At 45.2% G+C, this 13,899-nt stretch overlaps 1 protein-coding gene across 1 annotated transcript in view; it reads right to left on the bottom strand.

Moving 5' to 3' along the window:
• Positions 1 to 3,471: 3,471 nt before the first annotated feature.
• Positions 3,472 to 13,899, bottom strand: part of recql4 (RecQ helicase-like 4) — an 84,895-nt gene continuing 74,467 nt past the window's right edge. The window contains exons 23-25 of the mRNA XM_072508015.1: positions 10,739 to 10,898; positions 10,071 to 10,179; positions 3,472 to 4,820 (exon numbers count right to left, since the gene is read on the bottom strand). Coding sequence (XP_072364116.1) covers positions 4,699 to 4,820; positions 10,071 to 10,179; positions 10,739 to 10,898 — 391 coding nt within the window. The 3' untranslated portion in view covers positions 3,472 to 4,698. The remainder of the gene's footprint in view (positions 4,821 to 10,070; positions 10,180 to 10,738; positions 10,899 to 13,899) is intronic.

Below are 13,899 nucleotides of genomic sequence, written 5' to 3' on the forward strand. Positions count from 1 at the left end.
CAGAGGGCAGATAGGAGTCAACCACATTGCTGTAGGTCCGCAGTCGCATGTAGGCCAGACCAGGGAAGGACGGCAGATTTCCTTCCTTAAAGGACATCAGTGAACCTGATGGGTTTTACAACAATCGACAAAGATTTCATCAATAGATTTTTAATTCCAGATATTTAATGGAGTTTAAATTACATACCTGTGTGGTTGGATTCAAATTCGGGTCCCCAGATCATCGTCTGGGTCAGTGGATTACTATCCAGTGACAATATCACCACCTCCCCTAAAGTACTTGAAAAGTGACAAGAGGAAGTGAAAGCCATGATTTCAATGCAAATCCTTTCCTTGCTTGTTAGGAAGAAAATGCAGGAAGAAGCAACTGCCCTTCCAAAGAGGTGGTTAGGTGCATTGGCAATGCTAAATTGCCCCCAAGTGTCCAAAGATAAGGTGTGGTTACAGAGATAGGGCATGAGATTGGGCCTAGGTGGGATGTTCTTTGAGGGTTGGTGCAGACTCAATGGGCCGAATGGCCTCCTTCTGCACGTAGGGATTGTATGAATCCCTGGCGAAGTCACAAACTCCACTTACATGTATGTCCCACGTAATTCAGAATCTTTGGGAGATGGATTGGTAGGAGGGGTCCGAGTTGCTGAAGCAGTGTCGGATCGGAACATCTGGGTGTAGAATGGGAAACGTGTCCCCGTCTTAAGTGAGCAAACGTTTACGAAAGGTAAAAAAATGTTTACTAATCCCCGAGGTAAAGAAAATGTTGCAATCAAATCGGGTTCTCCGAATCTGATTTGTTATGGTGCAGGCTGGGGTCATTCGGCCCATCAGACGGAATGTTCTGACCCAGCAGCAGCAGGGCTGGAAAATACAGCAAGCCAGCTAAACGCCCTTCGACCTCAGCAGGTGGTGCCGGAACATTCCGGCCACCGGTTCTCCAGAGGAGCAATTTGCTGAGTGCCTGTCTCCCTGCACATTCTGCCTTTTCAGATAAGACCATAAGACATAGGAGCAGAATTAGGCCACTCGGCCCATCGAGTCTGCTCCGCCATTCAATCATGGTTCATATTTTCTCATTCCCATTCTCCTGCCTTCTCCCCATAACCCCTGATCCCCTTATTAATCAAGAACCTATCTATCTCTGTCTTAAGGACACTCAGTGATTTGTCCTCCACAGCCTTCTGCGGCAAAGTGCTCCACAGATGACAGTCTAATCCCCGTTTGAATGCTTTGATTGAACCTGGCTGCACCACACTCTCAGGCAGGGTGTTCCAGAACCTAACTGCACACTGCAAGTTTGTCCTCATTTCTCTTTTGCCAAGTAATGACAGGCCACACCTAAAACTTTCAGATGCTGTGTGGCCGGTTACAAATTTCTAATAGTTGACTATTTTGATAACTTTTGTTTACAACTCATATCGCACCTTAAGCATCATAAACCATCCCAGGACTCTTCATAGGAGCATCATGAGAAAAATTAGAAACTGAACCACATGAGGTATTAGGGAAGATTAACCAAGTTTTTGTTAAAGAGGGAGGTTCCAAGGATCATCTTAAAACGAGCTGCTAAGGGAGGGAATTACAGAATGCCTAGGTGTTATGGGCGAGGCGTTTTCAGAACCCCAAAATGTATCATGGAGTTCAACCAACCTCTCCCTTTAATGTATTTGTTGCTTTTCCTAGCACACGGCTTTTCCCAGGTGTGTGATTACAATTATGGACACGTGGGTTTTTAAACACAAAACACTGTTTATTCCATGAACTCAACTTAACATCTTAAATAAACATTGGATCTCTTAACACCTCTTACTTCAAAGATAACTCAGAAAATATTGCAACAGTAAATAATTCCTTAAAATGTGCCTTCAAACTTCCAAGAGACTTAACACCTTTAAACAGAATCACATCAGGTTAAAGGCTTCACTATTATAAGTTTAAATCACCCAAATGATCCAGAGATGGTCTTTCATGGCAGAGATCCAGCTCACTGCAAAACACAGACACACACCCAGCACTTTTCAAAACTTGCAGCTCTCTGGAAACACACAGACATACACACTGCTTTTTAAACTGAAACTAAAAACCTGCAAGATTAAACTACAAAATGGCTGACCTGACCTCAGCCCCACCCACCCTCTGACATCACTGTTTACTTAACCATCCATGTCTTAAAAGTACTCTCACATGACATAGGCAACTGAAGGCATAGCCACCGAGTAGTGTTAACAATTAAAATCAGGGGTGCAACGCTCAAAGTGATTGGTGAACAACGCTGAATCAATTAAACTTTCAATGAATGGAGTATATATTGTGATGAAATTATGGGTTGTAAATTCTGCATCAGGGCCTCCAAATGGCTCATGTTCAGTTTATATATTTGAACCGTGGAGGCCTCTCAAAATCGAGCACTGTGTCTGTCAGGCTTGGTGAGTCTTCAAATGACGGAGGAGCCCAATCCTGGATCGACTAGTCCCTCTGCAATGGGGGCAGCTTGTTGTGTGGAGTGTCCTTCGCTGCCCTGGGTTGGCTTCCCTCTCGTTCCTCTGCCGCCGCCGTTCAGCCTCGCTGTCGAGGCACCGAGTTTTGTTTCTCAAAGATTGAGGCCCTGTCTGAACTACCAAACATAGAAGATTCCAGGGACTATTCAAAGAGCATCAGGGAAGTTCTCCTGGCCAACATTATTCCCTCAACCAACATCACTAAAACAAATATCTACCATTATCTCTCTGTTGTTTTTGGGGAGCTTTGTGTGTGCAAACTGGTTGCCATATTTCCTGTATCATAACATTGATTACATTATGTACATATATGGCTGTAAAACATTTTTGGATGTGCCGAGGTTGCTGTGAAAGGCGCCATTGCAATTTTTTTTCTTTCATCATTTAGTGCTTAAGAAAATGGTGATCATATCCCAAATGGCATCAGCCTAGACAAAAATCATCGGAAGTACAGACAGTAAGGTAAAGTCACCATAGCCTCAATGACCAGAGGCTGCTTTCCCCCTTTGAGGGGAGAGCTGACTAGTGGTGACAACCTGAGGATTACCACACCTCAGGTGAGGGGCAAGGTGGAACCTTCAATAACCTCAGCCGGTGCAGGAATTGAACCTGCGCTGCTGGCCTTGCTCTGCATCACGAAGCGAGTGGCGAACCAAGTGAGCTAAACCAGCCCCCAGCCGGTGGAAGCACAGACAACACATGGTTAACTCAGCAACGCCAACCCAACTCCACACCCTGTCCCACCTCACACAAGTCCCCCCCCCACAAAGTTTTCAGTGGTACGGCAGCTAACCCAGACACTGGTGTGAGTCTGTTTGACATGGTTCCTAGGATAGCTTGAAATATTGGAACATTTGGTATTGCATGATTTGTTTGCTCTCTGCACCCCTCCCATTTTAAATATTGTTTTGGTTGCTACATTACTGATGTCATGCAAGGAAAATAAAAGATACGAAATGTGGAGAGAATGTGGTCAATCTTTCTCAAAGCAAATTTTTTTTATTTGTTGATTAAAAACTTTAAAAAAAGTACAAAACAATTACTTACAAAGTCTAGATACAAGTCGGCGTGTGGGCAGTGTGTAAAATAATGAGCTGTGAACATTTTGCCACTTCTGGAACATTGTGACAGACACAGGAAGCCTCATTCAATAAACAGTGCAGCATTACTGGTGTGGAGCCACAAAAGCAATGAAGGCAGTTTCGAAGAAGCCAAATACCCACAATTAGAAGATATTGCTAAATCACTCCTGGTTTCTGATGGCCTTTATTCATTTACCCACAAATATCACTTGAGAAACGCAGTATTAGAAATGACATCAGGTCCTCATTATAAAATTAGCAACCATGGTTTAAAGACTAAAAATTGCCAAATACTTACATGTCACAGATTTATATAAAATAGGGGAAATACTAAAGTTGAAAACTTAAATAGAAATTAAAACCATTTATAAACACACAGCATGACCATTAATAACTCAAAGTGAAAGGAATATCTGAGACAACAATGTCCAGCTCAGGTAATTTAGTTTATCCTTCTTCATAGGTGATGATGATCTTGTTAATCAGTACTTTATTCTTAGTGATCTAAATTTGTTTAGTAGTTCCCAAGAAACAGTTACCAAAGCAGCTCACTGGTGATGACATAATAATTAAATGTTCGTCAAAGATCACGATCATGCTTTAGGGTCCCCTCTACACTCTGTAACGGTGTGACGTGGACCGATGTGCCGTGGTTCAGCTGCCTCATCTGCGAGCGCCTGAATTTAATCCCATCACTGTGGGCAGGATTTGCCCAGTAGATTCCCGGCTCTTCAGGACGGGGACCAAGGTTTTATTTGCACGTTCTACTTCAAGAGGATCTTTTTTCTTGCTACTCAGTAGTTAGGGTATCCCTGCTTCCGGCTAACATTCTCATGTCTTCCAACTCCAATCAAAAGGCAAGATAAGAGCAGGGACAGTCTGAAATCCAGTTGAGTCAACGTCCCACACCTAAAGAAGCTGGGGCATCACAGTTTGCAGAGGGTCAGAGGCGAGCCCATAATGCCGAAACCATGTCACACTAATGCAACGCTAAAAGATTATTGCCTTCACTAAAGGTGTGGAATTCATCCTCATTTCAGGGTGACATATTCAGAAACAACTAATGGTATCATGAGCGTCAGCTGATACATTCCTCCCCCAGAATCCTGCTGCCAAAACTCACTTTATTTTATTCTGATAATTTCCTCAGTCGCCATCTGCATTATTTCATTGAAATCAAAGTGGAGATATTTCCGCCAGAATCTTCGATCCCGCCCGTAAACCTGAGCTGGATAACACGGGCTGTCTGGGTGAGGAAAAAGTCAAGGAAAGTGTTATTCTATTGATAGAAAGTATTGAACACACACACCCCATTTATGCAAACAGACCACATGTGAGGGAGATGGTAATAATGTGGAATGGGTGTAGTGTAGACACATACCTCAACACAGATCCAGGATTGATGTGTAACTGATTCTACCCTGCGGAGATAGGTGGGCTACAAAGTGTTTATGTCTCCTGCTTATGGTATTAAACCCCAGAGATCCCTTCATCACAAAGTGTGAAAATTAATGAATTACATCTGTGGTCATTTGTGGGTTAACACCAGAGTAATTGAAAACGCAACTGCTTCACTAGTTCCCTTCAGGAAAGGAAAACCCCACAATTCCAATCCTACTTTGTGATCGGAACAGATAAAACTATCCAGGCTTCCCATTACTGATCACACCTCTAAGACTGCGAAACGGAGACATTTCTTCTCGCAGAGGATTATGAATCCTCGTGATTTTCTACCCCAGAATGGATGCTCAGTCTATCAGGTCAAGAGGTTGACAAGATCTTTGAATAATGGGGGATATGGGAATAACTCGGGAAGACTAAACAGAGGTAGATTGGCCATGATTGTATCGAATGGCAGAGAAAGCTTTGGAGGGCTGAATGGTCAACTCCATCCTGTTTGTCATGTCCTTATTCCAGTAACTGAGTTGAAAGAGTTTCTCTCAATCAGAGGAGTGTGAATCTTGGCTCACGTACTCACATCTGATACTCTCAGCAAGCTCATTTGGAGGCACTACCAGAGATCTGTGGAACCACACTTTGTTTAAAAAAAAAGTTGTTCTTGGATCTGATAGGCCATCTGATTGCCCATCCTTAATTGCCCTCGAGAAGGTGGTGGTGAGTTGCCTTCTTGAACTGCCGCAGTCATGTGGTGCAGATACACCCACAGTGCTGTTAGGGAGGGAGTTCCAGGATGTTGCCCCAGCTGCAGTGAAGGAACGACAGTATGTTTCCAAGTTAGGATGGTGAGTGACCTGGAGGGGAGCTTGTAGGTGCTGGGGTTCCCAGGTATCTTGTCCTTCTAGGTGGTAGAATACAGGTTCTTGAAGGTGCTGTCAAAGGAGGCATGGTGAGTTGCTAAAGGCAGAGCATCTTGCAGTTGGGGAGGGTTTAAACTAATGTGGCAGGGGGATGGGAACCGATGTAGGAAGTCAGTGGGGATGGAAACAAAAGGCAGGAAGGGAAAGCATGACCAGATAAAGCAGGGCAGAGAGCAAGGAAAGTCTGCATTAAACTGCATTTATTTCAATGCAAGGGGCCTGACGGGCAAAGCGGATGAACTCAGGGCATGGATGGGCACATGGGACTGGGATATTATAGCTATGACTGAAACATGGCTAAGGGAGGGGCAGGACTGGCAGCTCAATGTTCCAGGGTACAGATGCTATAGAAAGGATAGAACAGGAGGTAAGAGAGGAGGGGGAGTGGCGTTTTTGATTAGGGAGAACATCACGGCAGTACTCAGAGGGGATATATCCGAGGGTTCGCCCACTGAGTCTATATGGGTGGAACTGAAAAATAAGAAGGGAGAGATCACCTTGATAGGACTGTAATACAGGCCCCCAAATAGTCAGCGGGAAATTGAGGAGCAAATATGTAAGGAGATTACAGATAGCTGCAAGAAAAATAGGATGGTAATAGTAGGGGACTTTAACTTTCCCAACATTGACTGGGACAGCCATAGCATTAGGGGCTTGGATGGAGGGAAATTTGTTGAGTGTATTCAGGAGGAATTTCTCATTCAGTATGTGGATGGACCGACTAGAGAGGGGGCAAAACTTGACCTCGTCTTGGGAAATAAGGAAGGGCAAGTGACAGAAGTGTTAGTGAGGGATCACTTTGGGACAAGTGACCATAACTCCATTAGTTTTAAGATAGCTATGGAGAATGATAGGTCTGGCCCAAGAGTTAAAATTCTTAATTGGGGCAAGGCCAATTTTGATGGTATCAGACAGGAACTTTCAGAGGTAGATTGGGGGAGACTGTTGGCAGGCAAAAGGAAGGCTGGTAAATGGGAGGCTTTTAAAAATGTGTTAACCAGGGTTCAGGGTAAGCACATTCCCTTTAGAGTGAAGGGCAAGGCTGGTAGAAGTAGGGAACCCTGGGTGACTCGAGATATTGAGACTCTGGTCAAAAAGAAGAAGGAGGCATATGACGTACATAAACAACTGGGATCAAGTGGATCCCTTGAAGAGAATAGAGATTGTCGAAATAGAGTTAAGAGGGAAATCAGGAGGGCAAAAAGGGGACATGAAATTGCTTTGGCAAATAATGCAAAGGAGAATCCAAAGAGCTTCTACAGATACATAAAGGGAAAAAGGGTAACTAGGGACAGAGTCGGGCCTCTTAAGGATCAACAAGGGCATCTATGTGCAGAGCCACAAGAGTTGGGTGAGATCCTGAATGAATATTTCTCATCGGTATTCACGGTGGAGAAAGGCATGGATGTTAGGAAACTAAGGGAAATAAATAGTGATGTCTTGAGAAGTGTGCATATTACAGAGGAGGAGGTGCTGGAAGTCTTTAAGCGCATCAAGGTAGATAAATCCCCGGGATGAAATGTATCCCAGGACGTTGTGGGAGGCTAGGGAGGAAATTGCGGGTCCCCTAACAGAGATATTTGAATCATCGGCAACCACAGGTGAGGTGCCTGAAGATTGGAGAGTAGCGAATGTTGTGCCCTTGTTTAAGAAGGGCAGCGGGGAAAAGCCTGGGAACTACAGACCGGTGAGCCTAACGTCTGTAGTAGGTAAGTTGCTAGAAGGTATTCTAAGAGGCAGGATCTACAAGCATTTAGAGAGGCAAGGACTGATTCGGGGCAGTCAGCATGGCTTTGTGCATGGAAAATCATGTCTCACAAATTTGATTGAGTTTTTTGAGGGGGTGACCAAGAAGGTAGATAAGGGCAGTGCAGTAGACGTTGTCTACATGGACTTTAGCAAAGCCTTTGACAAGGTACCGCATGGTAGGTTGTTGCAGAAGGTTAAAGCTCACGGGATCCAGGGATTCAAAATTGGCTGGACGACAGAAGACAGAGGGTGGTTGTAGAGGGTTGTTTTTCAAACTGGAGGCCTGTGACCAGTGGTGTGCCTCAGGGATCGGTGCTGGGTCCACTGTTATTTGTGATTTATATTAATGATTTGGATGAGAATTTAGGAGGCATGGTTAGTAAGTTTGCAGATGACACCAAGATTGGTGGCACAGTGGATAGTGAAGAAGGTTATCTAGGATTGCAACGGGATCTTGATCAATTAGGCCAGTGGGCCGACGAATGGCAGATGGAGTTTAATTTAGGTAAATGTGAGGTGATGCATTTTGGCAGATCGAATCAGGCCAGGACCTACTCAGTTAATGGTATGGCGTTGGGGAGAGTTATAGAACAAAGAGATCTAGGAGTACAGGTTCATTGCTCCTTGAAGGTGGAGTCGCTGGTGGACAGGGTGGTGAAGAAGGCATTCGGCATGCTTGGTTTCATTGGTCAGAACATTGAATACAGGAGTTGGGACGTCTTGTTGAAGTTGTACAAGACATTGGTACGGCCACACTTGGAATACTGTGTGCAGTTCTGGTCACCCTATTATAGAAAGGATATTATTAAACTAGAAAGAGTGCAGAAAAGATTTACTAGGATGTTACCGGGACTTGATGGTTTGAGTTATAAGGAGAGGCTGGATAGACTGGGACTTTTTTCCCTGGAGCGTAGGAGGCTTAGGGGTGATCTTATAGAGGTCTATAAAATAATGAGGGGCATAGATAAGGTAGATAGTCAACATCTTTTCCCAAAGGTAGGGGAGTCTAAAACTAGAGGGCATAGGTTTAAGGTGAGAGGGGAGAGATTCAGAAGGGCCCAGAGGGGCAATTTCTTCACTCAGAGGGTAGTGAGTGTCTGGAATGTGCTGCCAGAGGTAGTGGTAGAGGCGGGTACAATTGTGTCTTTTAAAAAGCATTTAGATAGTTACATGGGTAAGATGGGTATAGAGGGTTATGGGCCAAGTGCGGGCAACTGGGACTAGCTTAATGGTAAAAACTGGGCGGCATGGACTGGTTGGGCCGAAGGGCCTGTTTCCATGCTGTAAACTTCTATGATTCTATAAGACCATAAGACATAGGAGCAAAATTGGGTCACTCGGCCCATTGAGTCTGTTCCGCCATTCAATCATGGCTGATATTTTTCTTTACTCCATTCTCCTGCCTTCTCCCCATAATCCCTGATCCCCTTATTGATCAAAAACCTATCTATCTCTGTCTTAAAGACAATCCGTGATTTGGCCTCCACAGCCTTCTGCGGCAAAGATTTCCACAGATTCACCCCCCTCTGGCTGAAGAAATTCCTCCTCATCTGTTTTAAAGGATTGTCCCTTTAGACTGAGATTGTGTCCTCTGCTTTTAGTTTTTCCTACAAGTGGAAACATCCTATCCACGTCCACTCTTTCCAGGCCTCGCAGATGGTACACACTGCTGTTACTGTGTGTCAACCACAGAGGGAGTGAATATTCTGCGTAGTGGAAGGGGTGCTTTGTCCTGGATGGTGTTGAGCTTAGCGAGTGTTGTTGGAGCTACAATCATCCAAGCAAGTGGAGAGCATTCCATCACACTCCTGACTTGTCTGGGAAGAAGGTCAGAAGGTGACTTACTCACCACAGAATTCCCAACATCTGACTTGTTTTTGTAACCACAGCATTTATGGATAGTCCATTTCAGTTTCTGGTCAATGGTAACCCTCAAGATGTTGAGTGTGGGGGATTCAGCGATGGAAGTGCCACTGAATGGCATGGGAATATGGCTGGTGGGATTCTCCCTTGTGTGAGATGGTCATTGCCTGGCACTTGTGTGGCATGAATATTACTCGTCACTGATCAGCCCAATCCTGGATATTGTCCAGCTCTTGCTGCATATGGACATGGACTGCTTCATTATCTAATGAATTGTGAATGGTGCCGAACATTGTACAGTCATCAGAAAACATCCCCACTCTGACCTTATGAAGGAGGCATGGTCATTGATGAAGCAGCTGAAGCTGGTTGGGCTGAGGTCTTAATCATTTAAGCACAACATATACATAACATGCAGGAAAAAGAAAAAGAGAGGGGAGACAAATTGGTAAGAATAAATAAGTGGCAGCACAAATTTCCTCCAATTCCGCTGGGGCTGAGAGCTGAAGAAATGGAAATATATTTTTGGAGTTTTAATATACAAGAGGTTAATTCCAGCATCTTACCGATCCCATGAAATATTCTTGCGACTGCTCTGCCCGAGAATTTTTCATCATGACGAATAGACAGGAACTGACCGATGTCAGCTCGGATCTGACTTTCCCAGTCTTTAATCTGAAACAAAGAGACACCATGGAGCGAGTGTACAAATGCCTTCCCTTCCTCTCAGGATGGTTTTTATTTTTTTTCATAAAAAGGATGCGCACAGTGACAATACTAGCCCTGCCTCAGTGAAGATGATTCGGCAACTCCCCAAGTCAGTCACATCCCGAGATCACACCACTTAAGTGACTGGGATCGATTTTATGCACATACTTTGTGTTATGTGACTATCCTCCACAGGTCCATTTTCTTGCTTTTACCAGGAGATGGTGCAACTGTGGCAATGAGGTCCGTTTACTGTAATCCGTAGGCACTCCATTTAAATAGGCTTTGCTGAAAGTCCCACTGTAAATCCCGGTTCCAACTCCAACCAATTGGCTGTCAGAACACTCACTGTGATTTGAAATGCTGCTCGTGCCAACACCTTCACCACAAAGGTCTTAATTGTCCAACTCATTTTAGTGACAAAAAGACTGGACCTCAGCTCCTAACACAGTCAGAGATGCACTTTTTACCCACCACTTTCTCACATATCAAGAGGAGCCCACAAAGGCGGCAAGTCTGTACAAACCTTCACTCTGTTCAGGTCATGCTCATCTTGTTCCTGGTAACTTGTACTTTGACTGTTGTCGTTCTTTTGGTCAAAATAGTCCTTCAGCAACTGCTTTAAGCACGAGCTCTTCTCCACCGAAACAGCATCTGCACAGATGCTGCAGTTTTTAAAGGACACTCTGAAAGACAGAGAGATAGAGAAAGTAAGAGAGGTACGATCAGAGCCCTAATTGTTAATTAAATCAGTTTGCAGATTGCCATACTTTTAATAACTGAGAGTACTAACATGGCGCCACTCCAACTTTAATAGAGTTAGTTGTATGTAAATTGGCAAGGAGCCAGGTTAACTATCTAATTATGTACTTCAGGATAATGGCCATGTTTCAATTTTCTTTTTCAGTACAGGTTGCCACACACTTGCTTGATGACCTGACGTATAACTGTACCATTAGAATAACACCAACCTATTTGACTATTTCAAACTACCTCACTTTACTGTAAGATGATAGTTGTTACCTTAGGAAGGGTGCGAGGGTCCACGAGAGGGTGCAAAGCAGATTTACCAGAACAGTTCAATTCTGGCCTTGGGTGACTGTTTGTGGAGCTTGCACTTTCTCAGGTCTGTGTGGGTTTCCATCGGGTGCTCCGGTTTCCCCCCCTGCACAGTCCAAAGGTGTGCAGATTAGGTGAATTGGCTATGCTAAATTGCCCCTTAGTGTCCAAGGATGTGCAGGTTGGTGGGTTATGGGGATAGGGCGAGGGAATGGGTCTGGGTAGGGTGCTCTTTCAGAGGGTCAGTGCAGACTTGATGGGCCGAATGGCCTCTTTCTGCACTGTAGGAATTCTAAGGTCCTATGGTTTCAGGGATTAGGAGTTCCAGTTACAAGTCCTGGGGTTGTTCTAGAACAAAGGAGATTAAGGTGAGATTTTACAGGCGTATGAGATAAAGTAGACAAAGAAGTGCTGCTCCCATTAGCTGAGGAGGTCTAAGGGACACGGATTGGAGATTATGGCAAGAGATTTTTTAATTAAATTTTTTTTAAAAAATTCATTTATGGGCTATGAGCGTCGCTGGTTATCCCAGCATTTATTGCCCATCCATAGTTGTCCTTCAGAAAGTGGTGGTGAGTTGCCTTCTTGAACCGCTGCTGTCCTTCAGATGTAGGTACACCTGCTGCGCTGTTAGGGAGGGAGTTCCAGGATGTTGCCCCAGTGACAGTGAAGGAGCGGTGATAAATTTCCAAGTCAGGATGGTGAGTGACTTGAAGGGGAATCTCCAGATGGTGGTGTTCCCAGGTATCTGCTGCTCTTGTCCTTCTAGATGGTAGAGGACGTGGGTCTGGAAAGTGTTGTCAAAGGAACCTTGGTGAGTTACTGCAGTGCATCTTGTAGATGGTACACACGGCTACCACTGTTAGTCGGTGGTGGAGGGTTTGAATGTTTGTGCAAGGGGGAACAAAGCGGGTTGCTTTGTCCTGGATGGTGCCGAGTTTCTTGAATGTTGTTGGAGCTGCATTCATCCAGGCTAGTGGATATTATTCCATTAAACTCTGGACTTGTGCCTTGTAGATGGTTGACAGGCTATGGGGGGGGGGGGGGGGGGGGCAGAAGGTGAGTTACTCGCTGTAGGATTCCTAGTCTTTGACCTGCCCTGGTAGCCACAGTATTAATGTGGCTAGTCCAGTTCAGTTTCTGATCAATGTACCCCCAGAATGTTGATTGTGGGGGAATTCAGCAATGGTAATGCCATTGAATGGAGATGGTCATTGTCTGTCACTTGTGTGGAGCGAATGTAGCCACTTGTCAGCCCAAGCCTGGATATTGTCCGTCTTGCTGCATTTGGACATGGGCTGCTTCATTATCTGAGCAGTCACGAATGGTGCTGAACATTGTGCAGTCATCCGCAAACATCCCTACTTCTGACCTTATGATGAAAGGGAAGTCATTAATGAAGCAGCTGAAGATAATTGGGCCTAGCACACTACCCTGAGGAACTCCTGCAGTGATGTCCTGGAGCCGAGATGATTGACCTCCAACCACTACAACCATCTTTCTTTGTGCCAGGTATGACTCCAATCAGCGGTGAGTTTTTCCCGATTCCCATTGACTCCAGTTTAGCTAGAGCTCCTTGATGCCATACTCTGACAAATGCGGTCTTGATATCAAGGACAGTCACTCTCACCTCACCTCTGGCATTCAGCTCTTTTGTCCATGTTTGAACCCAAGGCTGTAATGAGGTCAGGAGCCAAGTGACCCTGGCAGAACCCAAACTGAGCGTCAGTGAGCAGGTTATTACTGAGTAAGTGCCGCTTGATAGCACACAGCTTGGCTAGGGGTGTGGCAAGTGCTGGAGCACAAGTCTTCAGTACTATTGCTGGGATATTGTCAGGGCCCATAGCCTTTGCAGTATCCAGTGCCTTCAGCCGTTTCTTGATATCACGTGGAGTGAATCGAATTGGCTGAAGACTGACATTTGTGATGCTGGGGACCTCCGGAGATCGAGGTGGACCGTCCACTCGGCACTTCTGGCTGAAGATTGTTGCAAATGCCTCAGCCTTGTCTTTTGCACATATGTGCTGGCCTCCTCCATCAATAAGGATGGGAATATTTGTGGAGCCTCCTCCTCTTGTGACTTGTTTACTTGTCCACCGCCATTCACAGCTGGATGTGGCAGGACTGCAGAGCTTAGATCTGATGCGCCCGTTGTGGAATCGCTCAGTTCTGTCTATTACTTGCTGCTTATGCTGCTTGGCATATGTAGCCCTGTGTTGTAGCTTCACCAGGTCAACACCGAATTGCTCTTGGCATGCTATCCTGCACTCTTCATTGAACCAGGGTTGATCCCCTGGCTTGGTGGTAACAGTAGAGTGGGGGATATGCCGGGCCCTGAGGTTGCAGATTACGGTGGAATACAATTCTGCTGCTGCTGATGGCCCACAGCGCCTCATGGATGCACAGCCTCGAGTTGCTAGATCTGTTCTGAGTTTATCCCATTTAGCATGGTGGTAGTGCCACACAACACGACGGAGGGTATCTTCAATATGAAGACGGGACTTTGTTTTCACAAGAACTATGTGGTCACTTCCACCGATACTGCCAAGGACAGAGGCATCTGCAGCAGGCAGATTGGTGAGGGTGAGGTCAAGTATGTTTTCCCTGTTGTTGGTTCCCTCACTACAG

This window comes from Scyliorhinus torazame, chromosome 6 (genome assembly GCF_047496885.1).
Source record: "Scyliorhinus torazame isolate Kashiwa2021f chromosome 6, sScyTor2.1, whole genome shotgun sequence".
Lineage (NCBI taxonomy): Eukaryota > Metazoa > Chordata > Chondrichthyes > Carcharhiniformes > Scyliorhinidae > Scyliorhinus > Scyliorhinus torazame.